Source organism: Prunus dulcis, chromosome 1, assembly GCF_902201215.1.
Source record: "Prunus dulcis chromosome 1, ALMONDv2, whole genome shotgun sequence".
Taxonomy (NCBI): Eukaryota; Viridiplantae; Streptophyta; class Magnoliopsida; order Rosales; family Rosaceae; genus Prunus; species Prunus dulcis.
Genome location: NC_047650.1, coordinates 29,051,162 through 29,077,036, shown reverse-complemented (window position 1 = coordinate 29,077,036; position 25,875 = coordinate 29,051,162). Strand labels below are relative to the sequence as shown.

Sequence of the window (25,875 nt, the reverse complement as noted above, 5' to 3'; positions counted from 1 at the left end):
TACCACATCCCTATACCATCTTATGTGGTAGCTGAGATAGACAACCACATCAATTAAAATTATTTAATATTTTATTTTATTTTATGATTTATTCAATTATTTGTTTTTCTAATTGTCTTAATTAAAATACACTTCATTGATTTAATTGATGTGGCATATAATTTAGACATGCCACATCATGTGGTATAGAAATGTGAGATAAAAATGTGGTAAGTGTAGCATTACTCAATTCAAAAACCTAAAATTGAAAGCACATAATGATTTCAATCCAGGGTCTTGTGCTCCAAAATTGGCTGGAGGTTTACATGGCGAGGTTGGTGATGATGGTGGATTCGGAACAAGGCCTAGTGGCTTTGGGGAGCCTGCAGTTAAAATCAGAGACAGACTTAGGATTTCAAAATGAGGTGGGCTAAATTTACCTTACTTACAACACCTAATTGCAAATCCGTAATTAATAATTCATAACACTGAATTAAAAATCCCTAATTTATACTTCTTGAACCTTGAAAAATCCCCAAATTTCAGTAATAATAAATTGAGGAAAGAAAGTTTTAAGATTCCACCAATAAAATAATTGTTTGCTAACATTCTACCAATAACATATGACCCACCAAGAAAATTGAACATATTGAAGGGCTATGCATGAATTAGGGTAGGCTGTAGGGTGGGCTACATGTGACTTTGGGCTGGAAAATAATAAAAGCCACCTGGATTATAGCCCAGGTTAGCCTGTGGTTGGGTCAGTCCCTGTGTGTAGTTTAGTATTAGTATTTATATACTACAGTAAAATTCTTGGCTACTTGGTGTTGTGTAGGTTGTTCAGTTTTCCTCCTATTATATATAGGGTCAGGGTCAAGGTCAAGACGCAGCCAGCTGCATCCATAGTCAAATTTGAAAATTAACTTATAAAGTGGTGTTCCACAACCAGCATAATATCGTAAACCCCTTCTTCACTGAATTTTGACTCTCTTCCTTTCTTACGTGGAATCCTAAACTCTTCACTCCTAGCACTAATAAGTTCGGACAATCCTTAATCAATCACTAGATCCCGCTATAGAATGCTTATGTAGAAAGCACTTCTAGTTATATATGAGCGTTTGTTTTTTAAAGTTATTTTATTAGAAGCATATACAATTTTTTATTAAAATTTAAGTGTTTTTATAACTCATTAGCACTTGAATTTACAAACGATCTTAGAAGACATTTTTAGTTATTTGAAATTGTTTTTATTACCCTTTATAAAAGTAGTCCAAATATGTTAACTCGGTCAACTAAAAAAAACTAGTTCTTACCGTCTTGGTCAGATTTTTGTAATTAAGTGCCCATTTGACATTACTTATTTGGGATGATAAGTGATTTTTAAAATTGTTTGGAAAGCCAGCCTATTTGGTAAACTATGAAAAAATTATTTATTGTTAAAAATTGTTGTGAGAGAAAACTATAAGTGAAATCAGCTAATGAGGTGCTTTCATTTTCTGATTATGTATGAATCAGTTTTGAAGAGGCACTAGGTTTGATGATTATGCATGAATCATTTTCTAATTGTGCTGGAATTAGTACCAACAACACTTTTAACAAAAAGTTTACAAAACACCAAACAACTTTCTCTCACATCAAATCTGACAGCAATTATTTTTACAGTACAACAATACCAAACTGACCCTAAGGCTAACATCCAGTTGAGTTGAGAACTTGAGACCAGCTAGGTCATTTTTAGTTCCTTTGTTTATCTGGGCAAGAAGATGTAGTTGAGTGACATAAAGCAAAAAACGTGGCAACCACACACACACATATGACCTCTGTAATTGAAACGAAAGAAAGTTTCCTTTGTTTTTGTTTTCTTTTCATTAATGGAGCAGCTGGAAATTTGAATATCATCACATCATTGAACCAAAAAGATAAAAGAAAAAGGAATACAGATACTCGTCCTATTCACCTATTGTAATTACTTTTCAAAATATAAAACGAGTTATTAAGGACCCGTTTGAGAATTTTTTTAATTTTTAATTTTTTATTTTTGGTTAGAGTATAGAAAAAAATGAGAGTGAGAATGAGATAGGAAGATAAGAGGAAAGAGTAACAAAAGTGAAAACAATTACTTGAAAATAAAAACAATTTGAAATAGATTTCAGTTTTTTGTTTTTGTTTTCACTTTTGTTATTTATCCATCTGATCCACTCTTCTCATATTTCCTCTCAATTCCATCTCTCCACTCTCATTCTCCCTCTTTTTCCTTTGTACTATAGCACAAAAAATGAAAACTAAAAACTAAAATTGAAATAGTTATCAAACGGGCCCTAATTTTCATGTTTGAAAATTGTTATGGATATTACGGAGAGCGCGTATGATATGAACATGTATATCTTTAATTAAAAGTAATGCCAAGCTTATATAAATAAAGATTCAGTTTTGCTAACTGATATGAGATCCATAAATGTCACTCTTGAGCCAGCTCATGTCAACATAGTTTCTCAATATAATATCTTCAGAGATCTTTCAAATAATAAGCAAACTTCATACTTTAATTTCACAAACTTACTTAAGATTTCCTGTCGAAATAAAATTGGATAGGAAAATAGATATTTGATCTGTCAATAATTTAAGGCAAAAAAAAAAAAAGAAGATGGTAATTTATTATTATGCATGTGATCCAAACTATAAATTTAATATTGATTTGTTTGTATATAAATGATTTGGATTAGTATATATGGTTGCAGGCAGTTCAACCGTATTAATTTCAGGCCATGATGCTCAAGTTAATAAGGTTGTGACTGGATCTGGATTGCATAAATAAGAATATATTTGATATTCGCTTACATGGATGATGGACCTCTCAACTCAACTCAATTGAAAATGTGATTTTTCTCTTTTTTTTATGGGCCAACGAAAATGTGATTGTGTTGAGGAGAAAATGCATAAGAAAATGCTAGGCTTATCATATTTTTATACCACATTATGTACTACTTCTCTCATAAAGGTGGTAACACATTATGTACTACTTCTCTCATAAAGGTGGTAAGCCTAGTATTATCCTAATAATAATAATAATAATAACGGCACTAGGTTTGATGAGAGAGAGAGGGGTGATGAAAACGTGGACGACGTGAAAACGTGTAAGGACTTGTTCCTTGGCCACCACAGTCTAAGTCATAAATGCCTATTCCTAATTAACTCATAATAATTAACCAAACACCTTATTTAAACAATTAATTAACTCTCTCACAATAAAAATGAATCCTAAAATCAATATATTGAGATATAGCCGTCGACGCCTAGAGCGAGAGAGAGAGAGAGAGAGAGAGAGAGAGCGCGCGAGCGAGCTGGGGTGTTATGTTCAACGCTCTCCCTTCATGGCGATGGCGGAATTGGTCCAAAAGAAAACCAGCACCACTACTAGTACTGGTACTAATACTCCATCTCCATCTCCATCTCCATCCAAACCCAAAACTAGTTGTTTCCTCGGTTGCTTCGGATTTTCCAGGAAAGTGAGCAGCAGCCGGCTTACAACTAGCAGATCAAAGTCGTCGTTCCCGGAAACCGATTATATCCGATCCCATCATGATCGTGATCATCTTCATCAACAACACCAAATTAATAAGTCTAATGATATCGAGATGAAAACGAGCACTAGTAGTCGACGCTGGTACTTGATTTCTTGGTCAAGCTGGAGGTTTTGCGCCAACAAGTCGGCCACCAAAACCGTCCCCATCGACGCCTCCGGTACGGGGACTGGCAAACGGCAAGTTAAATTCTCTTTGAAGAAAAAAAAGTCAAAGTCAAAGTCAAACTCCGAGTCTGGTAAGCTCGTCTCCAACGCCGAACGTACAGTCTCGGTCACGGACGCAAAGCCGCCGGGTGGCTCAAGTCAGAGAGAGGATGTGCTGCTGCTGTCTACAGTCTCAGACCCGCAGCAGACCCAAAAACCACCTCCACAGGTATAATTAATGAATTCCCTTATTTGTTTTTAATTCAGCACTATACTAATTTAGTGAATTAATTTTCTGTTGGTGGCTGTAAATGTTTTTAGACGACGAGCAACACGATCATCCTCGAAAATAGGAGGAGACAATTGGAGTCTTCCAAAGACGACACGTGTCAAAAGCGGTTGTCATTTCGCCGGAAATTTGATTCTCTAAGATCGGGAGGAGGAAGAGGAGGAAGCCAACCCGGTTCACCAGTTAAGCAGGAGGAGAAGAAGCCCAAATCCAGTGGTGGTCGAACAGCCAGCAGCGCGGTGATGTCGCACTCTGAGTCTTCCCCCAGTCAGAAACGTCAGAGTGGACGGGCCGCCAATTCCGCTCTGCCACACAATAAACATTCCTCCTCATCCTCATCCTCCGGGTCGACTGTGAAGGCGAAAGCAGATGATGATCATCAACATCAGCATCAGGCCGTGATATTAATGGCGAGCAATAATAATAAGAAGAAGAAGAATTCGGACCCACTGGTAGGTATGTCCATTATTGTGGTGACGCTGATTATTATGTTATTTTGGGGCCGATTGTGCGCCATTCTGTGTACGTGCGCATGGTTTTATTTCCTCCCTCGCTTCACATCTTCTTCAGCTGCAGCCACTGCCACTGCTAGTATTATTTCGGACTTGGATTTGAATTCCGAGGAATACAAGAAGAAGGTGGTCTTAGAGGGATTCCTTGAAAGGAATAATCACCGCAATAATAATAATAATAATATTAATGTATAATATTATTTCATGAATATCAATTGAAAACATCATGTTATGTTTTGTTATGTTATGTATGCAATATGTATATTGTTATGTTATGTTATTTCGGGTTTGTGTGGGAGTGCTTTTGGAAAGGTTAAAAACACTTTATGACAACCGAAAGTACTTTGACAGAAATGTTAAAAAGTGTTTCTGGGCCATAGAAGCACTTTCTGGAGAAGCAATGTCATGGGCTTCTTCACTCCCAAGTGCTTTTTTAGGAAGCATTCGATTTTTTATTAAATTTTCAACAACTTTATAATAAAAACGCTTTGATTAAAAGCGCTTATGAGCATAAGTGCTTATTAGAAAAGCAGTCTCAAACGAGCCCTTCGTCAAACGAGCTAGATTAGCTCTTTTTTCTCTTCAAAATCTTCTTCTTTTTGTTTCCCATTTCCTTAACTTATTAATTGGTTAGTTATAACAGGTGAGATGATCATATATATAATATTAGATATCCAAATTTAGAATTAGTATTATTCAAGGCTACGTCTCTAATTGGGAAGTCTATCTACAATCTAGACAACTGAAATGGGGTTGGTGTATGATTATTTTTCATTTATATAACATATGCCAATGCCATCATCACACTTCCATTTCATCCTACGCCAGTGGGTTTGTTTGCCGCAAACCACGTCGAGAATGAATGCAAGCTTGGTCCGAGTCCTTTTTTATTTTTGTTTTCAGTCAACATGACAACATGGATGTTGGTTCTTTATGCCAAGCTGCTGAGTATATTCAAACTTTGACCTTTTCTTATATCTTCAACTCCAAATGTGCCTATCCATCTAGGCCCTCGGTTCAAATGCAATTTTCTTAAGCTGACGGCTTTACTTCATTTGTTTATACATAAACCTAATTCTACGTTTTGTGTTAATTATGTTTGTTACAAATATTATTAGCCATTTGTCAATCAATATAGATCAAAACATTTACAGCCCAAGTTTCAAAATGAACATTTTCAAATTTAATTGATTTTGTTTTATCTACATATATCACCTTTATATGATGATATAAAAAATGAACGGTTTTAATTGTAACATATGTATAATGATTTCAATTATAATATGTATATACCCCGAAGATTCTTTAATCATTAAATAAGTGCAAGTGGAGGTGCACTTTGGATGTTCTTAGGCTTTAAACAAAGTCTAGAACATTAAAAATAGAATAATGTTACTCTTACTATATTTATATACCACATTTCCATATTATCTTATGTGACAAATGAGGTAGACAAGCACATCAATTAAAATTATTTAATATATATATATATTGACTTATTAACACTTAAAAAAACTGTTAATTAAACTTTCTTTATTAAAATACACTTCATTGAGTTAATTGATATAACATATAATATGAATATGTCACATCATATATGTGGTATAAAAATATGAGATAAAAATGTGATAAGTGTAATATTACTCTTAAAAAATAAAAGAATTTCTCGAAATGTATGACATATTTTCAATCAATCATGATTTGATGGAATAGCAGATTTGACATGCAGATTGAGAACTTTTCATCCCTCTGTTTCGTTGCTTTGTTTTTGCCTCTCTGAAATTTCCGTCTTCAACATTCATAGGGACCACAACCCTTGCCCAAAAAGGCCATAAAATTTAGAGATATTTAGTGATATACCCATTTCTAGCATTAATATTACAAATAAACCATACACAATTGAATTTCTATAAACAAACTCAAAAAAAACCCAAAAAATGATAGCTAGCCTTATAGAATTTAATATTGATTATTAAATTACTTTGATGCCCTATTGAGTGCTTTGGGTATTTTTATGAGATTTTGGAGTTGGGCTTGTTTTAAGAAATTGATGGCAGTTTTGTAATTTATAAAAAGTTAAAAGCTTTTTTGTTATGTTGTAAATGGGCTTTGGGTGTGTTTCTAAAGTCCATTTTATATAGGGTATTTTTATAATTTGGGCCCTTATATTGGGTATAATAGTGAATCTCCCTAAAATTTATCAGAGAATTGAGAGGCACTATAGATCTAGAGATTGCGACCAACAAAACTCACTGCCAAATTAGGCGGTGCAAGTTGGATATCACTGTGCAGCTTTGATAATGATAAAAAAAGAAGAAAATAAAAAAGGTTTCCTATGAGACCTGAGTTGTTTAGACGGATAAAGTGAAGATAGAGAGGATGAGACTTTCTTAATTTGTTTGGTTCAATTTTCTTTTACTGTTATTAATTATTGAAACGTGAAAATTTTTTATTGGCTGGTTTTGCAGAGGGGAAAAAAAGATACGCTTTTTTCTTCTTTTTGTCAAACCTTATAAGTCATTTTACAAATAAATAAATTATTTTTAAAATTTTGAAGATAAGATGGGTGAAAAAATAGAATAAAGGAGTGAAAATAACAGCACTCTATGACAAACTTGGCTTTAGAAGATTTGAATTAAATAACTATTCTAACGAACGGGAGATAAAATAATGATTTTAGTCAAGAAACTGTTGCATATCCTGAAGTTGCCAGCACTAAATTTTTGGTATGAAGTGTTAGTGAGTCTTTTCTTAATTATGATTTTGATTACTTATCTATTTATTTTCTTATTGTAATTAAAATTTATTTTCTATTATATTTATCTGTACATATTTTGTTTGACATTAAGAAACTGTTTGCATCATCGGAGAACCATGGTTAGTATTTAAAAGGTTATCCGACCACATGGGAACCAACCCACAACGCGAGTTACCCCGAACCCGACTCAGATCATACCACATAGATAGGAACCAACAAACAACCCACAACCCAATTAACCCGACCCAGATCCTAAAACACACTCTCTCTCACTCTCTCCAACCACACACACAAGAAAAACACTCTGACTGAGTAGAGATTGAATCCATAAACCCTATATCCCCCATTTGCAAATCAGTCTCCTTCTTCGTGCTCATGATGAGGGGCCTAATCTCAAGCGCGAAGTGTGTGGCAAGTAGCAGGGCATGGGTTAAGCCATGGGGTACGTCTTTGCGCAGCTACAGCTTGATCCCAATGGTTATAGAGCACTCGTCTCGAGGGGAGCGAGCATACGACATCTTCTCTCGCCTTCTCAAGGAGCGCATCGTCTGCATCAACGGTCCAATTAACGACGACACTGCCCACGTCGTCGTTGCGCAGCTTCTCTTTTTGGAGTCTGAGAATCCATCCAAGCCCATTAATATGTACCTCAACTCTCCCGGTGGCCATGTCACTGCAGGTCCATTATCATTTATGCTTTCCTTTATTTATACTGTCGACATTTTTTTTCTTGTTTATTTGCTGATGGGTTGTGTGAAATTCTCATGTTTTAGTTTTTTAGACATTGTCTTGAATAATATGAATTGCGAATTAATATTAATGGGTGAATCGATGTCTGATTGTAGTTTCGAGATTTTAGGACTCAGGAATGAGATTAGTCGATTTTGTTTTTCTAGATTATGACCCATTTCTAACTTCCATTTTATTACCTGATTTACTTTTGTATGCTTGTTTGTTTATTGATAATTACGAGTTGAAAGAATTTATTTATATTCGCGGTTTCTGTTTTCTTGAAATTGAATTTTGATAATTGATAAGTTCATTTATAAACTCGTAATGTTTATATATTTCTAAGATATGCGGAGAGTGAATGTCACTTGAGATCTTTTCTAACTGCTTCTATGAAAGCTATCTGATATTTGAAATTATTGGGTTAGATGATGATTGCGAATAGTTAGGTCTGGTTTGTATAACCTACATCTTAAGAGAGCATTGTCAGAGAGAAGTGTGGGATTTTCTTATATAACTTCACAATCTACTAAGATGTTGAGTGTAACTTGGTTTTAAGAACCCTTCACAAATGTAACTGTTAGAAAAGTCATTGACATACATAATTATGAAATCATGATATGGTTGTAGCATTTCAAAAGTTTTAGAATCATGGTATAATATCTGCTACTGATGATGGATCCAAGTAAAACAGGTCTTTCAAATTTCCATTGTATGACCAAGTGCACCATATATCACCAATGTTAAAGCACTCACGTTAAGTAATTGTGTTTTGTCACACAGTCCTTTTCACTGTAATATTTCATAACATCTGAGCTCTGTTAGGGTTTATGTCAACTAAAATGAAATCATAAATGTCATTAATTTGTAAGTATCAGTTTAACTAATTGAAAGCTGCTTCCAATAAGATGATAAGCAGTGGGATTTAAATAAGCAATTAGTGCTCTAAGGACTTGAACAGATGGTAGAGCATTAGTAAGTTAATCCCAGGAAGGAAAAAAGAAAAAAAAGGCAGAGGGTGATCAGGCTCTATAGATGATTTCTGGGTAAGTTAATTCTTGTGTGGGATTCTAAGTTTTGTGAATGTAAGGAATATTCTGTCAGAGTTTTGGTAAGGTAGCTGTAGATAGATAAGATTCTTAAAGAAGTAGAGTTTTGTGTTGACTAAATCACTTGTGCTGACTGATGGACGAAAATCTGCACAAAATTATGAGAAGATTAAGAAGAAAACAAACTAGATATCACGCAGCATTGTATAGATTTGTGTGATGCACTTCTTTACTTTTTCTTGAAGTGTCTCAGTATTTCACATGCTTAAAAAGCACACAAGTCTCAGCTCCATTACATGGTCACAACAAGAATCAAGAAAACTATTTTTCCATCTTTGAATCTACTGTGTCTAGAAACTAGAGGCTTTGGAGCTGAAATTCGCATGCTCTTTAGCATAATCTGTCTCCTAAAAAATATAGGTAAGACTGAACTGGTAGGTAGAAATTGAAGGGGAAACAAGACCTGGCTAAAGCCAAACTTGGTTATGATGTCCTCAGTCGTATTCCATCAAATTTGGATTAACGTTTGACTTTCTTTTAACACTTGCTTTCATCAAGCCCTTTTTCATATTTATTTGTTCATTTTGAGGTGAAGAAGTCAACTAATTGGAAGCCTTATACCAGCTACTTGGGGTAAAAAACATAAATTTTTGTTGAAAATCCGGTTTTAGTTTAAATGATTGCGATAAGATACAGAGCTGCAAAAAGTTGATACTACAAACATTGTTACAGTGCTTATGTTTGTCCTCTTATAATGGTACGTTCTAATTCTTTAATTAGCAGATGCTCCTAATTTGAATTTTGAACAGTATAGTTATGTTTTGTACTGCACATAAATAGATGAGATTCAGCAGGAAAAGATATAAATAGATTTAATAGACGAGACTCAATGCATGATTTGGTTGAAATTCACCAGCATTGTTACATGCTAATGATTGTATTTGTTCATACAGGTCTTGCAATTTATGATACCATGCAGTACATTCGGTCACCTATCAATACCATTTGTTTGGGTCAAGCTGCATCAATGGCTTCCCTTCTCTTAGCTGCGGGTGCCAAGGGCGAGAGGCGGTCACTCCCAAATGCGACAGTTATGATTCATCAGCCTTCAGGTGGGTACAGTGGACAAGCAAAAGACATGACAATTCACACGAAGCAGATTGTTCGCGTGTGGGATTCCCTTAATGCCTTGTATTCAAAGCATACAGGGCAATCCGTAGAGATAATTCAGAAGAATATGGATAGAGATTATTTTATGACCCCAGAAGAGGCAAAGGAGTTTGGAATAATTGACGAGGTCATGGATGAAAGACCAGTGGCTCTGGTGACTGATGCTGTTGGCAATGAAGGCAAAGAAAAGGATAAAAGTTCAAAGTAGGAGGATCAGAGATTTGGGTGTCAGTGAGGAAGTAACCATCACTCTTTCTTAGTTTGGTCTTTTAGTTTGACAGAATTATATGTTTGATGTTACAATCCTGAAGTCAACAGGTTTGCTTCTCTTGTTAGCATTCATTTGGATATCAGTATTTTCTGCCCATTTTGTTACATGACATGCTCACTTTACAAAGGAGAAACAGTGTGTGGGCTATCAGTAAGTATCAATATTCAATTCTCTGAGTGATGAGAGCCATCTTGATCTTGTAAAGACCTTAAAGATAAATTTTAGAGGGCGGCAGATTACGAAGTAAAACATAATATAAATGAGTAGTTTTAAATAGTTTTTAGATTTTATACCTTCTTACCTTTGTTTTTTTTTCTTCTTTTCACTTCGTAACTTTTGTAAGTCTCTTCTTATTTAGCATCATTTACCCAAAAAAACAAAAACAACCGGAGTCTTGCATACCTGTGTTCTCTCTCTATTTTTAAAATTTTAATCTAAATAATTTGTTATGTAATATTTTACCCTTTAACCTAAATACTTCGTTATTCAGTAGTTAAACTTTATTTTAATTTTTTGGTTTCTGAATGTTTAATTTTTTCTCTTCTATATATATATAAACGATGCAGATTACAAATTCAACAAACCCCATCAAACCTTGTTAAGCGAAAATTCACCAACAGAATTTCTTGATTAGAGTTATCTGTAATGAAATAATTTGATATAGAATTTATGTGAAAAATTGAAGCTGCTGTTAAATCTAGCGTCTCGGGATTCATAATAAAATGAATAGATAAAAAGAGTTTATTATTAAGTAGAACACCAAAATAGCAACCAAGAAAGAAAGAAAAGAAAGACTTTGGAACTGTTTGCCACGTACACCGACAGCACATAAAACCATCACTCGGAGCGAGTCCCGACCAACGTCCATCTTCCATCTTCCATCTTCCCAAGTTCCCAACCCAAACCAAAAAAAAAAAAAAAAAAAAATCAAAAAAGAAAGGGAAAATTACCGATAGGTCCCGTTCTTATTCGGGCATTCACATTGGTGCCCAACCCAAAAGCCCAAGCCCTCCTTCTCACAAAATCTACAATCTCGCTCTTCGACCGCCTCAATTCCTTTCTACAATCTGCCTTTCTCTCTCTCTAACACACACACTCTCTCTCTCGTTGGCTCTCTGTAATTGCGAATGCACAACCCTGTTGCTCTATCTCATTTTGTCCGATGACCTAGTGCCTCCGGCGCCGGAGCATCCACCGGCCGTCAACCACACGCTACGATTCCAATTCCGAGTCTCTGGGGACTTGTATAGGGTTTTCTTAAGTGCTTCTGCGATTTGATTGCGACGATTCAATTAGGGTTTTTCCTTTTGCTTTCTAAGATTGCGGCGTCCACGCCATGGCTCCGGGGCGTAGACGCGGAGCGAACAAGGCCAAGGCCAAGAGCCAGTTGAGTCTCGGCGATCTTGTCCTTGCCAAGGTCAAGGGCTTCCCCTATTGGCCTGCCAAGGTCTGATTTTTAATTCGCTGTCGCTTTCTCTCTTTTACGGATTCTGCTTCTTCATCTACAACTTTGTGTCTGTATGGTTTCCGCCTCTTCATTTACGACTTTGTGTATATGTAGTGTTTCTGCTTTACGCTTATGTTTTTGGTTGTGTTTGGGCATTAGGGTTTTCCAGTATATGCTTTTGAATTGCTTGTTGATCGGTGTGCTCTACTTGGATTTGACTTTTCGTAGAATGTGATAACTAACGAATTTTCATAGGCTTTTGGACTTGTGTGTTTACTGAATGGGACTGAACATAGTGAGGATTTCAGACATTATGGATATCTTGTCCTTAGGTCTGTTTATATGATGGTCGTCTAAGTTTTTAGAATAAAGTATTTTTCTTTTTGTCATATCTATTTAATTTATTGTTTAATCTATATTATGTCTAGGATTTGTTGCACTGAGCTGGTAAATGGACCATGAACTTTCAGTAATTTGGCGTGTTTAGAATTGGTTGTTTTATTTATTTGTGGTTAATAGTAACTCCGTTAGATTTTTGGGTTATAACCAATTTGATTGGCATTTGAACTAGATTTTGTGGGTTTGAATTTTCAGATTAGCAGGCCTGAAGATTGGAAGAAGGTCCCTGATCCTAAGAAGTATTTTGTCCAATTTTTTGGAACAGAAGAGATGTAAGTATATCCCATTTGATAATTTCATATTAGTTCATGTATGTTGAATAAAGTCTGTTAGTGAATTGTTACATGTACTTTGGAAAACCTCTTATACATGGTGGTTTCATAACAAGAAATAAGACACTAATATATTGACAACCTAGGGTGTAGATCACAGAAAGGTGAAATTGACAAATTTTTTGGAACGAAAGAGATGTAAGTATATCTTATTTGATAATTTCATATTAGTTCATGCATGTCAATACATTCTGTCAGTAAAATATGTTACATGTAAATTGAACTAACTGTTATACATGGGCTTTTAATTAAAAAGAAGACACCATTATATTTGATTGTAGATATGGAAAGTTGAAAATGACAACTTGTTTTACCAAAATGAATTCGTTTATCTGATTCATCTCTATCTAAGAACACAGTGAAAATACAACCTTTGCATGTGCAGTTTAGTCAACTATCTCTCCTCCAGTTTATTTTTCAAATGGAAAAGTTCACTTATGGAATGTTTAATCAATGGTTGCTTAGGATTTTCTTGTGATTCGTTCTGAATTTTTATTCTAGTATCAGTAATACATGTGTTTTTTATGTTAGCCCTAGAAGCTTAACAATAGAAGAAGATTGAAATTTTTGCCTGCAAAGTAGTTTGTCTTGGTAGATGAAAAACTAAGTGATTAGGGTTTTAAAAGGTGGAAGATTGTATTTTGACTATTTAGTTCCTACTGGTGCAGAAAAGGGCCCAGTTTTGGGAAATGTTGCATTAAACTGAGCAATTTTTGGAATTGTATCTCAAATTTGGTGTTGGACCAATGAAAAAGGACTGGGTAATATATAGAGTTTAAATAGAATAAGCTTATGGTTTAAGAAATCGTTTTGTAGTTAAAGAATTAGAATGTTTGTGGTTTTAAAAGCTTTTACAATGGTGCACAAATGAAAAGAAAAGAATAAGATCATATGGGTGTCCTTTGCTTTCGCTGTTGGAGAAATTTGTGGGCATATGTTGTTAGAAGAAGTGAAGCGAAAGATGATGAAAGAACAGAATTTAAACTCTCTTCTAATGCTTTGGTTTGCAAAAAATGTTGGAAGGAAAATAGTCTAAACTTTCTAGAAAACAATTTCACTAGTGAAATTTACATTTTCTGACAACCAAACACATACACGAAATAGTTTCTTAATTTGTTCCTTTTTGTTCTTTTCAATTACTAAAATCTTGTGGCAAGTGTTGAATTGTGGCAGTCTGCTTTATAATCCTCTACCGTTTTTCTCGTTGAATTGAAAGTTAAAGTTAGACTTCCCTCCTAATTAATATATTGACTGGCCTCTAAATATGGTAAGTTTAGAACTCAATGTTTATTCTAAATCCAAATTGAAATCACTTAAACCACACCAATAGCCTGTAATTCTTCGTGCTTTGTCTTTTGCTCTGTTATCATTTTCTGTGCTGTCTGTTTCGTATTTTTGTGCTGGTTAAATTGGCTGCTTCTGATATCTTAATTTGCTTCTTTTTTTTTGCCCACTCCACAGAGCTTTTGTTGCCCCTGCAGATATTCAGGCATTCACTAGTGAGTTAAAAGTTAAATTAACAGGTCGGCTGCCAGGTAAAACAAAGAACTTTTCCCAAGCTGTGAAGGATATATGTGAGGAATTTGATGAATTACAAAAAAAGAAATCAAATGATTTGAGGGATGATACTGACCCTGGATGTGAGGTTCCGTCTGTTAATGGTGTAGAAAATAATGGGGTTGAAGTCGAATTAAAGGATGGGGGTGAGGGTACGCAGGACTCCAATGGAGAAACACTGAAGGAAGAAGAAGGCATAGGTGATTTTGGCTCTAAGTTGGAACGCTGTTCACAGATCCGAGGTGAAAATGGCATTGAAGATGTAAATCCATCTACCTCATGTGGAGCAAATGAGAGTTCATCTCCAATAATTTCTTCTGAGACAAAAAATAAAATGTCTGCAGTTTCACAGCCCAAAAAGGAGGTATTAAAGAAATCCAACCCAGATAATTCTTGTAATATGAAGGAAGATGTTTCCGGTAGTAAGCATGAAGAAGATGGTGTTCGCACTAAGAAACACTCTGAAAGACAGAGGTCCTTAGCAAATGGTCACAAGTCTACGAAGATTACTGGATCAAAGAGAAAACATGATGGCACAGTTGAAGGACACAAAAATAGCTCTTCTGTGACATCATTGAAGGAGGATGGCTCTGTCTTTCTTGATCGCCCAAAATCTGGTGAGCGACTGAGAGATGGAACAAAAGGCAAACTCGGCTCTGGTGGCAGGAAAAGGGAATTTTCACCAGATGCTCGTAAATCAGATAGTGGTATTAGGGGTGGGAAAAAGGCAAAAGATCTGCTTAAAGCCAAAAATCAAATCGAGGTGGTAGATGATGTGAAGGACTCTGTGGATGATCCTGTGGATCAGGCCAAAGAAAAACTTTCTGGAAGGACAAAGAAGGTTCAACTTGGGCTTGGAAAGCTTAATTTGGGATCAAATGATATTTCACATCCTGCCAAAAAGTCAAAGCATGTAGACTCAGGGGACAATGCTCCACGGGGTTCATTCTCTAAAACTGTAAAGAGTCTATCTCCAAGTTCTGATGTTGTTGATGACAAGACAGTTAAAAAATGGGATTTGAAAAAGTCAAATTCACGTGTGAAAGGAGAGAACCATTCCAGATCCCAAAATATTATTGTTGGACCAAACGCTCCTGGTGATGAAGCTGCGCTACCCCTAACAAAGCGGCGTCTTCGAGCACTGGAGGCTATGTCTGATTCAGATACTTTGGTTTCTGATGATAAACTGGAAAAGGATTGCATTCTGAAGAATGATACTTTGATTTCTACTGATGTCAGAGTTTCAGCAGTTCATACACAGAGAAAGCGGAGAGCTGTGTGCCTCTATGAGGAGGATGAGGAGGAGGAAAAACCCAAAACACCGGTTCATGGAGGGTCTTCCCGAAATATTAAAGGGCCTTCATATTCTTCAGATGCTATGAAGAGCACTGATGAAAATCATGAGCGTTTGGATACTGCTCAACAGAGTACCAAATGTCCTGCTGAGTTTCAGGAGAGCCACATGAAGGAATCAGGTTCCCAGTCAAACAGTAGTTCTCTGTCACCTAGCAAACCTCAAGCAGATGAAGATAGATCGGAAAGGAAACCTCAAATTGATGAAATGAGGCTTGAAAAGGCAGTGCATGTCTACCACAGTCCAGCAAAATCAGAACCCGAGCAGTTGTGCAAGGAGGAAAAACCGACTTTGACTTCTCCAAAAAAGTCTCCTCAGTTGGTTTCTACCACTAAACCAGTAGTAGAACAGCAGAAATCCACAAAACCTCTTGTTAAAGTCTCTAGTACTGGTATTCAAAAGAAGGCTCAGGCTGTGTCTGGCAAGAGTTCAGGTTTAGTTTCTTCTCAAAATCATGCAACAACTCAAAGAAATAGGCCTGCCTCATCTGGAGAAAAATCTAAACCTACTCTACGATCAATCCCTCATATCAATGACGCTGCTCTTTTAACAGAAAATTCAACAGAGTACATTTCATTACCTGGTGAAAGGTATGCATGTTTTTATTCCTTATTTTGTGCATAGTTTTTGGTTGTGTTTTCTCATTTTTGATTTCATTGTGTTTTCCTAATAACAGAATGGACGTTGGCAGAGAAGATAAAAGTGGCTTGATGGATTCTAGGACCCCGGAATCTTCTATATCTATGAGGCATCTTATTGCAGTTGCACAAGCAAAGAGGAAACAGGCTCAGTCACAAAGTTTCTTTCTTGGAATTTCCAATTCTACTCTTGTGTCTAACAAAGATTTGCAAGGGAGGAGCCCCAGCCCTTCTGAAGTTCAGGGGTTTTTGTCCACTAGCAGCAGTGCATTGCAGGCGGATCTCCCGGGATCTAATCAACTCACAAATTTAGCTTCACCGTCTACTCATGGTCGTCAATCTGCATCACAAATTCAACTTGATATTGAGGAAATCTCTGAAAGAAGAGTTAGTTCTGGGCATCAAACTGCTGGAGGATCACTTAGTGGTGGCACTGAGGCAGCTGTTGCTCGTGATGCTTTTGAAGGAATGATAGAGACTTTGTCAAGGACTAAAGAAAGTATTGGTCGTGCAACTCGTCTTGCCATTGATTGTGCCAAGTATGGTATTGCCAATGAGGTAGGCTCCCTAGCGTGTTCACCTTCCTTTTACCTGGTGTTCTTTGATTTCTCTCAAAGATCCTTATCACTTGATATAATTTTTTCCTTTCTTTTTCATTCATTTATTGATTGATTTATCAATATCTAATATCAATTGTATATACAGTATAGACCTTGTTATACTAAAATCGTTTAATGATTGATTTTTCTTTGTGGATAGTACTCTTATAATTTGCATATACTCTGTAATATGCGTGCATTACATTTGCCAGTGTACTTTTGTTTGTTAAAAAATAAGTGCAAAATGTTTTTGTAGTGAAAGTTTTGATTTGCTATACTCATTGCCCAGGTCTTTTTGAGTTTCAAATTTCTTGTCTACACTTACCATAACCAATTAATAGTTCTAGTCATTTCTGTTCCAACTTTCATCTGAAGTTGAGAAAAAGAAACCTTCAAGTAGCAGTTTGCACATTCCTTTCTTTCTGCATCTAGATTTGTAATTTATGTGTGTCAAGTTGGCATATGTTTTTGCCTTTGTCCTTTTACTTACCAATTTGCAATGGAATTTCGGTGATGGATTATCTAAAACTGCATATGCTGACAAATAAATAAATGGTAACTGCTATCGCAGAGGTGGTAATGTACTTTGAACATGACCTGGTTTGTTTTTGGAATTTATGAAGTATATCACACACCAATTGAAGAATATTATTGCCGACAATCATCATGTTGATTGGAAGATACTCTTTCAGAATTTGAAAATTTGACTTCCTCTTTTATGCAGGTTGTGGAACTACTAATCCGAAAGTTGGAGGGTGAGCCTAGTTTTCATCGTAAGGTTGATCTTTTCTTTCTTGTGGATTCCATCACACAATGCTCGCATAATCAAAAAGGTATATGTACTTGAAAACAACTTTTTGTGATAATAGATATTCATGCCTCTCTCTCTCTTTCTTGCTGGTTGTGAGTGCTTGATATGGTATTTCCTTCTGAAATCTGTTATTAATGGTAATTATTTTTTGTCAATATACAGGCATTGCGGGAGCTTCATATGTTCCGACAGTTCAAGCAGCATTGCCACGTCTTCTAGGTGCTGCTGCCCCACCTGGTTCTGGTGCTCGTGACAATCGTCGTCAGTGTCTTAAGGTAAGTGCAGTCTTATATAATGTTACGTGAACTTCTAGTTTGTATACAAGATAAAGTGAAACAGACTTCCCATCCAGGTTTTACGGCTGTGGATTGAGAGAAAAATCTTTCCCGAATCTGTCCTTCGTCGCTACATGGATGACATTGGGGTTTCAAATGATGATGCAACTGCTGGTTTCGCCCTTAGACGTCCATCTCGAGCCGAGCGTGCTATAGATGATCCAATCAGAGAAATGGAAGGAATGTTTGTGGATGAGTACGGCAGGTAAGCATATTACTTTTTTTGTTTTTTCTTAAGAGTTATAATTGTACTATTTTTCTTCCTTTCATTGTTGTCCTGTAAAGAGCTGATTGTAAGGTTCTGTTTGCTATTGCTTCTTGACCAAATAACTTACATGCGTGACCATGTAAAGGACATGAACTTATTAGATGGATAGTAGCTTCTCATTAGTGAATTAATAATGTGGAGAAATTTAAATTTTGCCTTTATATACAAGCAATTCAAGGAATTTATAGTGCAATTATTGTATACATGCAATTCAATGATTTTACCTAGAATATAATTTTTCTAATTGCTTGTTTAATTGGGTATTAAAGTTACATTTATTTGTTTTTCCATTGAGTATTCCCCAAAGAAACTTGCTTCTATTAATTTTATGCGTCACTTCTATTGTTGCACGGACTCTCTGGTATCTGATACATGTAGTTCTGTGTTGCTTCTTGTGTCAGTAATGCTACATTTCAGCTGCCTGGCTTTTTATCTTCTCATGCATTTGAAGATGATGAAGAAGAAGACGAAGAACTTCCTAGCTGTTCATATAAGGAGACTAGCCATTCCTCACCGGTGGAAACCACTCATGCTTCTGGGGAATCAGAAACGTGTGCTGTGACTCCAAATGATAGGCGACATTGCATCTTGGAGGATGTGGACGGTGAACTTGAAATGGAAGATGTTTCTGGACATCCAAAGGATGAAAGACCCGTGTTTGTTAATGGTTCTTTTGAAAGGGATCCACAACAGCAGGGATCAGATACGGTCACAGAGCCAGCTTCAAATGTTTGCAGTGAGTTGCCCCCTCTTCCAGAGGGTTCTCCACCATTGCCTCTTGATTCTCCTCCTCCTCCCCCACCTCTGCCTCCATCACCCCCACCACCGCCACCCCCACCCCCGTTATCCCCATCACCACCGCCACCGCCACCCCCACCTCTACCATCACAGCTACCTCCTCCTCTACCACCATCAGGTCATCCGCCATTATTTCCTCAGTCATCTATACCAACTCAGGCATCATTACTATCCCAACAGATGCTGCCTCCTCAGTCAACAATGCATTCTTCCCCACAGGTGGCATATCAACTTCCTGTACCTCACGAATACTGTAGCACTAGTGTAAGGCTTCTTGCTTCCCCCCTATCAATCGCACGTTGTTGTGTGTATATATATTATATCATATAACACATTATTTCTCTATACAGGGTAACCAACTTGTCCAAATTGCTGGAAATGCTCCTCACGGGGGCCCTATTGATGCGGCTGCAAAAAGCGAGATGTTTCCACAGCAGCAAGCTTGCTTTATTCCTACAGGAGTATGCGGTCCTCGAGAACCTTCTGGATTTAACTCGACGAGGCAATTAGAACACGGACATAATGACATGTTTCTAAGTGCACAAGTCTCTCAACCAAGCCAACAATTTCAACAAGGTAATACCCCTTTTCCTCAAAGGCCTTTACCTCCTGCTCCACCACAAAATCCATCCAGTCATTTCTCTTATACAAAGCCCTCGAGTCAGCAACATCCCCAGCATCCATACCATGCTCCATACTCTTTGACTCCCCTCCCTGATAGTCAAAGACGATTTGCCGATGAACAACGTGGTGTTTGGATGAATGGAGGAAGACCCCCACATTCGGGACCACCATTTGGCCATGAAGGTATGGAGTTCTGATCCAGGTGGCTGTGCCATCCCTTAAGTAGTTGCCTGTCTATTTCACGTTGAGCTTTGTGTAACGAAACTAGAACTTTTGCCAATATCATTGTTGAAATGTTTTTTCTCTTAGAGCCCAGTTGACTATAATGAGTAATCCGTTGTCTGCATTAGATCATTCTTAAAAAGAGTAAATCTCTATTATATGTTTTTCTTTTGAATTTCTCTCAATGCATGCCATGGTAATCATTTTTAATTTCAACCAGATTTTTACTTTTAGGTTCTGTTTGAAACTTCAACCGTATTTTAACCAACGTGGGGCTTGATGTTTGCCTGATTTATGAGTTTTCTGTGGCATGTATTTTGCTGCAGGCCTGTTTTAAATGAATCTGAGGCACACATATGGTTACTGCTAGACATTCTGTTGATTTTTAGTACATTTTAGTTTCTTCTCATTCATTATCATTTGTATTGGGATGTAGTACAACCTTCTTCTAGTGGCGAGTCTGTGCTAGGCGATTTGTCCTGCCCATGTTTCTTCTGTGCCTCTAGTGTGGGAGAGAAACCCTATAGTTTTTATGGAACAGTTGTGCAATTGGGGGCTTTGGTTTCTAACAATTTTTAAGGGTCTCCTTTCTTCTGGCTGGTTGTGGATTGCAATTTTATTATTTTGTGGAGACTTCATGCATGAGGCTCACATGTTTTCTCTATTCTTTTCGTGCGCATATGGTATTTGTAAAGTTTTGATTGCTATTAGCTCATGCTAGTTAATGTTTTTATTGTGATGGATCATGGCTCCTTTGCCTAATTTAATTCACTTATCTACCGAAGCATCTCTAGATATATTATATTTGGTGCTGATATGGCAGGTTATTTTCGTCCACCGCTTGATAGACCGCCAACTAATAATATGGCTTTTCAGCGTTCTGCCCCTAATAATGTACCATCTGGAGCTCCAATATCAGGTGATCTTGACTTAAACTAGTTGGAAGTGGGCTTGCATGTTTTAAGCAGACCTTGCTACTGTTGCAGTTATAAACTGACTTTCTGACTGCATTTTATCCAGGTCATAGTGCTTCCCAGATCTTGCCATGTAGACCAGACATATCTGCTGTTAATTGTTGGAGACCAGCTTAATAGTGAAACTTAGCCCTACTTTAATATTCTTGTAAGTTTTTCTTTCTTTTTCGTTGGCTCAAAATTTAATGTTGTATTTTGTAGCTCATGTACTTCTCTGAATGGCTCCATCATTCTACTATTTTATTGATTCTTTCCTCATTGAAGTCTATTTGTTAATTGAAATCGACAGCCACCTCATCCTTTAATGGATATGTTGATAATCAACTCAAAGATTTTTTAATCAGAATCACCTCAAAGATTTCAAATGATTCTTCATCCTTGACTTATAGGAGCCTAATGTAGTCTTTTTGCTTCTTCTCATCTTTCTTATAACCAGACATTAAAACGAAAAGTTTGTGCAAATTCATGTGCTGCATTTCCGACCGTCCACTGCGTCCATCATCGCTTAGATTGACAATGCTCTCTCTCACTCTCTCACTCTCTCACTCAGTGATAAATCTGTTTATTTTCTGGCAATTCTTTTCAGCATTGACGGTGGCGTATCAATTAGCAACGTCACATGATGCTGTGCTTCAAAGTTGGATTCATTTTGTATACAAAACCCTAGTACCACTTGAAGTCAGTGTTGAGAACTTGTGGAGGCTCTTGGCAGGACTGTGTATATTGTAATTTTTCCTGACAAATGTATCCCGAGAACATTTGCTTCCAAGTGTATGCCCATGTTTCTTTCTTGGTTAGTACACTTGATTCTTAAGTTCATAACTGATGTAATTATTCCCAATATCAAATAGATAGAAAATCGATTTTATGCACTGACCTTTAGTCTTTGATGAATTTATTTTGCTATTATCTTTTATATGCATAGTTATCCAACTTTTCCCGCTATCTGTTGCATCCTATAATATAATTTGCTCCAACATTCTGTTAGTTCCAGTTGTCATCCTTCCGCCTCTTGGATCGGCACATCCTGGTTTGTGCATGTATCTACTAAACAGTCAAAGATTTTAGTATAGAAAGGCAAAGTTGCCTCCTCCAACCAAAACCTACCTGTCCATGGGTCCAGTCTTTAAAAATTAGTTTCTTGTGGTAATTGTAGTAATCACATTTTGGAATGTCATTCCATACCGAAGAGAAATCTATTCATGTTGTCAAGTTCATGCATAATTTAGAAATTTTACTTTTTCTTTATAGAATCACCCTGAATGTGCTGCCTGCCGGATAATACTTTCTTTCTCTCATGCTAAGTTTTTGGTTATGGTATCTTTGGAAAGACTTGAGATTACTCTTTTGGTTAGATGGAGGGCATGTGTGGTTTGTATCTGCATTGTTGCTAATATTGGGTGGGGTTTAATGTGAAGGGTTCAGGAACATAAGGTTAAAGAGGTCAAGAATAAACTGTGGAAAAACTTTAGGAAAACGTAAAGGATTAAGGTGTAATAAAGGTTTGAGTCCAAAAACAGCTAAAAGGTGTAACAACGGTTTAAAGGTTTCAAATTTTACATGAAGAAGAAGAAGAAGAATACCTCAATGACATTAACTTGGTTGAAAACCTGGGTCGGAATGTGCTGTTCTGGAGCTGGTTTGTATTGGAGAATAGGTGTTTAGCGTATTGCACATTATTGAGGAGATAGGTATGGGTCAAAATATTGTCCTTGGCTATGTAATCAATGAAATGGTGTTGGCTATGTATAGTCAAATCTTTTGATGCTTGAAATTACTGGGTTATACACTAATCTTGAAATTAAAAGAAAAAACCCAGGCGCATAAAAAATGAAAAAAAGACTCCTGGACAGAACTACTTGGTGGAAGCTGTGTTCAAGCTTCAGGACTCGTCTTCAAATTTTCCTTTTTTGTTTCCAAACCACAAATCCTTACCACCTTATGCAAGTCGCAATGGGTATCTCTTTTTATAAAGTGGTTAGTGTGAGCTTACTCAGACGGTGATTGCAATGTGAAAATAATTCCTTCCATACATTTTGGCTGAAAGTTCTATGTAATGGTTGAAGTCGGTGGGTGTTGTGATTGTGGTGAAATGTTAGTTATCTGAGTTAAGCTTTGAAATTGGATTCTGGACAGTGTTTCTCTTTCTTTGTTTTCCTTTTCATATTTGAGTATATGTAGATATTTGGTTTAACTTAATGAATGTCTGCGGTAATATCATCTTCAGATACCCTTTTATAATTTTTATTGTAACAAGGGGAGGTATATGATAAGTGAATGCTCCGAGGTTGAGGCAGCCTGTGAGATGTTGATGAAATTTGGATTTCTAATGCTAGGGAGTTATGTTAGATGAGTGTTGGACGAACTTTTTATGCATGCTTGTTAGAATAAACCAGCCTCGATTGTTTTGATCAGATTTAGAATGTAGGAAGTACATACTCTTTATATAGTTGATCGTTGCCATATTTTTGTTGGAGCTTAAGTTTTCTTTTTTAGAACCAATTATCAGCATTGCAACCTTTACTGTAAAGCTGAAGTTACCAAAACTTGGGTTATGTTATTTGGTGTGTTGTTTACTACTTGTTGAAACAAATTCATCCAGAAACAAGTAAGGTCTTGTTTGATCTGCCGCAGTTATAACTCCACAATATTTGTCCTATGGTTGAAAAAGGAAACTTAAAGATTGTTTTTTCTTTTTTGGGATTACATCAACTCAAATTTTTTTTTGACCTTTGATTAGGATGATTCTATTGTCTGACTCATTATGTTTGAGGCACATCTCTGTTTTATGCCTTCACTCTACACCTGGTTAATTCAAAGTGCAACAGATGTGGATTTTTATTTTAGTGTTTGCTATCTGTATACATGTTGTGCAAATTAATTTAATTAATTTTACTTGATGTTGCATCGTGTCGACGCCATGTCGTTTATTTTTAATGTTAATTTTTTGTAATGTGTGGTACCGTACTCGTGGCTCAATTTGTGCATTCTGTAGTGTCAAAGTTACATGTTTCGCATTTTGCGCTGTGGTAGTGTTTAAAATGTTTGTGTAGATACTTGCACATGAGTTCTCCTTTGTTTGGATTTCCTAGTTCCTGTTATGTTTTTCTTTTCTCAATAAAAGTGTGAAAGCCATGTGTGTTTTGTATTTATTCTGGAATGTTATTTTTTTAATGTGAGACTAAGGTTTGGTTGTAAGGCCTTATTTTTCCCTTTAAGATTCAGAAATTATAGTAGATGACATCTGAAAATACATGCAAGTCCCTTGTATTGTAATGATAGATAAAATAGCTGAAAAGAAGAATGGAAAAAAAAGTAGGAAATGAAAAGAAAAAGAAATAAATATTGAATTGAGAGTTTTGATGAGTTGTGTGGTTTTCCCTTTATTGTTGATGGGGAATTTAGTTTGGAATGACATCATAACTGCGCATACTGTTACAGGTTTTGGCAAAAGATTAAAACAGATACATTTTTTGGGGTTTTGTCACTGACAAAGGAAAAGGAATCCTACTTCCTGGCAGATACACATTGCTGTAAACCATTCAGGTACATATTTGACATGGATTTTTGGACCAAGAAAAGGATCATAAATATTGTTAGTTGAGTACGGTTTTGATGCAACTGTATATGTACCTGAATGTTTTGAAGAAATTACAGATGCTTTATAACTGCTGAAAGTTTTATTTTGATAGTTCTTACAGATGCTTTAATAGCAGCGATTTTTCATTTAATGCTCAAACATCCGATCCGAGCATTTTTGTTTACAGTATTATGTTTGATTATATTCTATTGTACACTGAGCATCACAAAATGAAAGGAGGTTCTTTGACTGCTGTTGCTTCTGGTTTTTTTCGTTCTTTTTCCTTTATCATCTTTTTACCTTGATTCATTTTCGGTCTTTTTTTTCTTCTCGTTATTTTTTGTTTAGAGATTGGTTGAAAATCTTTTACACAAAAAGTGGCAGCACTAGTTTTACCAGCTAATGATTGTTTAAAATCTCTACTTCCACTGCCACACATTTGGAGCTGGGGTTTAGGCCCCAGGCATTGTTTTATTTGAGAGGTCAGGTCAGGTCAGGTCATGTTGATACAAGTATTTGTAGTAACGAGGGTAAAACAATATTTCATTTCCTTTTCCTGCATTCTCAACCGTAGATAATAATGCAGGAGGCAGGCAGGCAGCAATCATGTCCACCTTTTGTTGCATCTAATAATATGAATGAGTCAGTGTTTTCTGCTGCTCCCAAACATTGTAACTCGGTCTTCATTTGAAACGGACATGAAGCTCATGCGTATACTATTACTAACATCAATTTATTTATTTATTTATTTTTGTAAATGAAATTGGGCTAACTTTTATGAGGCTGGAGAGCGAGAAAGGATCCATTTCACTATTTGGATTGGAGGAAGGTGTGTGAAACATGTGTCTGATTCTGAAGCCAATAATAACCATATGATTAGGGCTTTTGGGGCTTAACAATTCTCAAGTGTCGGTATTGCTGTCATCACCTCCGCCAATGCCGATGCCAATGCCATGTGGGCAAGACGTCTATGCATCCAAACTTTTTTTTTGCCGCTCAAATTCGACTCTGGTGGTTGTGGTAAATGAATTAATAACCATCCCATCCGCGCGAAAACACATGAATTTTGATGGTTTTGTAGACTTCCTTATCACCAAATATGGAACCGGGTAGGATGGTGGAGGATTTCAGCTGCGGACTGGTAATTTCTTCATTGCCTGCTTTGCTGGTTTAAATGAATTAAATATATATATATATATCTCTCTCTCAAAATGTTTTAATGCTAAACTCTTTGCTTTCATATGTTCCTCGTTAACCTTACAGAAGAGAAACGAACGAGGAGTAGGCAAGTTCGGCACCAATTTGTAATTCATTTCACTGCACGTGATGTATTTTCCTTTAGAATTTCAGATCGTCCATGGACCATGAGTCTTATATTTATGACAACTCTTCCTTTAAACTAGTTATTGTTTCCGACTAAAAAAAAATACTAGTTGTCATTGTAACACCACCA

General features: G+C 36.3%; 3 protein-coding genes across 9 annotated transcripts; all 3 read left to right on the top strand.

Annotated features, from left to right (window-relative positions):
- The first annotated feature begins 3,280 nt into the window (after positions 1-3,280).
- LOC117615066 lies at positions 3,281-4,782 on the top strand. The gene is made up of 2 exons (XM_034344060.1): positions 3,281-3,935; positions 4,028-4,782. Exons 1-2 carry the CDS (start codon positions 3,351-3,353, stop codon positions 4,700-4,702), a joined length of 1,260 nt encoding a protein of 419 aa, XP_034199951.1. The 5' UTR covers positions 3,281-3,350; the 3' UTR covers positions 4,703-4,782.
- Positions 4,783-7,413: 2,631 nt separating this feature from the next.
- LOC117616741 (ATP-dependent Clp protease proteolytic subunit 2, mitochondrial) lies at positions 7,414-10,760 on the top strand. Its single transcript, XM_034346144.1, has 2 exons — positions 7,414-7,944; positions 9,997-10,760. Exons 1-2 carry the CDS (start codon positions 7,641-7,643, stop codon positions 10,419-10,421), a joined length of 729 nt encoding a protein of 242 aa, XP_034202035.1. The 5' UTR covers positions 7,414-7,640; the 3' UTR covers positions 10,422-10,760.
- Positions 10,761-11,352: 592 nt separating this feature from the next.
- LOC117623997 (ENHANCER OF AG-4 protein 2) lies at positions 11,353-25,824 on the top strand. Of its 7 annotated transcripts, XR_004585264.1 has the most exons (16): positions 11,461-11,931; positions 12,526-12,602; positions 12,756-12,800; positions 14,124-16,163; positions 16,250-16,769; positions 17,535-17,643; positions 17,784-17,896; positions 17,974-18,161; positions 18,626-19,286; positions 19,373-19,829; positions 20,692-20,787; positions 20,889-20,990; positions 21,429-21,635; positions 24,284-24,388; positions 25,205-25,563; positions 25,686-25,824. XR_004585264.1 is itself a non-coding variant. In XM_034355099.1 (13 exons), the coding sequence occupies exons 1-12, from the start codon at positions 11,821-11,823 to the stop codon at positions 20,957-20,959; spliced, it is 4,488 nt and encodes a 1,495-aa protein (XP_034210990.1). In that variant the 5' UTR covers positions 11,461-11,820; the 3' UTR covers positions 20,960-20,990; positions 21,429-21,718. The 7 variants fall into 7 exon arrangements, 3 of the variants coding, with proteins under 3 accessions (XP_034211019.1, XP_034210990.1, XP_034211006.1); XR_004585265.1 differs by lacking the exons at positions 25,205-25,563; positions 25,686-25,824 and adding an exon at positions 25,009-25,203; XR_004585263.1 differs by lacking the exons at positions 25,205-25,563; positions 25,686-25,824 and having other exon boundaries at positions 24,284-24,699.
- Positions 25,825-25,875: the final 51 nt, after the last annotated feature.

What these genes read in the sequence shown, in the direction of transcription:
- LOC117615066 (XM_034344060.1), top strand. Translation starts at nt 3,351, where the DNA reads ATGGCGATGGCGGAATTGGTCCAAAAGAAAACCAGCACCACTACTAGT. An exon ending in CCCAAAAACCACCTCCACAG is followed by an intron (nt 3,936 to 4,027) that starts GTATAATTAATG and finishes AAATGTTTTTAG; the next exon opens with ACGACGAGCAACACGATCAT.
- LOC117616741 (XM_034346144.1), top strand. Translation starts at nt 7,641, where the DNA reads ATGATGAGGGGCCTAATCTCAAGCGCGAAGTGTGTGGCAAGTAGCAGG. An exon ending in CGGTGGCCATGTCACTGCAG is followed by an intron (nt 7,945 to 9,996) that starts GTCCATTATCAT and finishes TTGTTCATACAG; the next exon opens with GTCTTGCAATTTATGATACC.
- LOC117623997 (XM_034355099.1), top strand. Translation starts at nt 11,821, where the DNA reads ATGGCTCCGGGGCGTAGACGCGGAGCGAACAAGGCCAAGGCCAAGAGC. An exon ending in AGTATGGTATTGCCAATGAG is followed by an intron (nt 16,770 to 17,534) that starts GTAGGCTCCCTA and finishes TCTTTTATGCAG; the next exon opens with GTTGTGGAACTACTAATCCG. An exon ending in ATCTGGAGCTCCAATATCAG is followed by an intron (nt 20,788 to 20,888) that starts GTGATCTTGACT and finishes CATTTTATCCAG; the next exon opens with GTCATAGTGCTTCCCAGATC.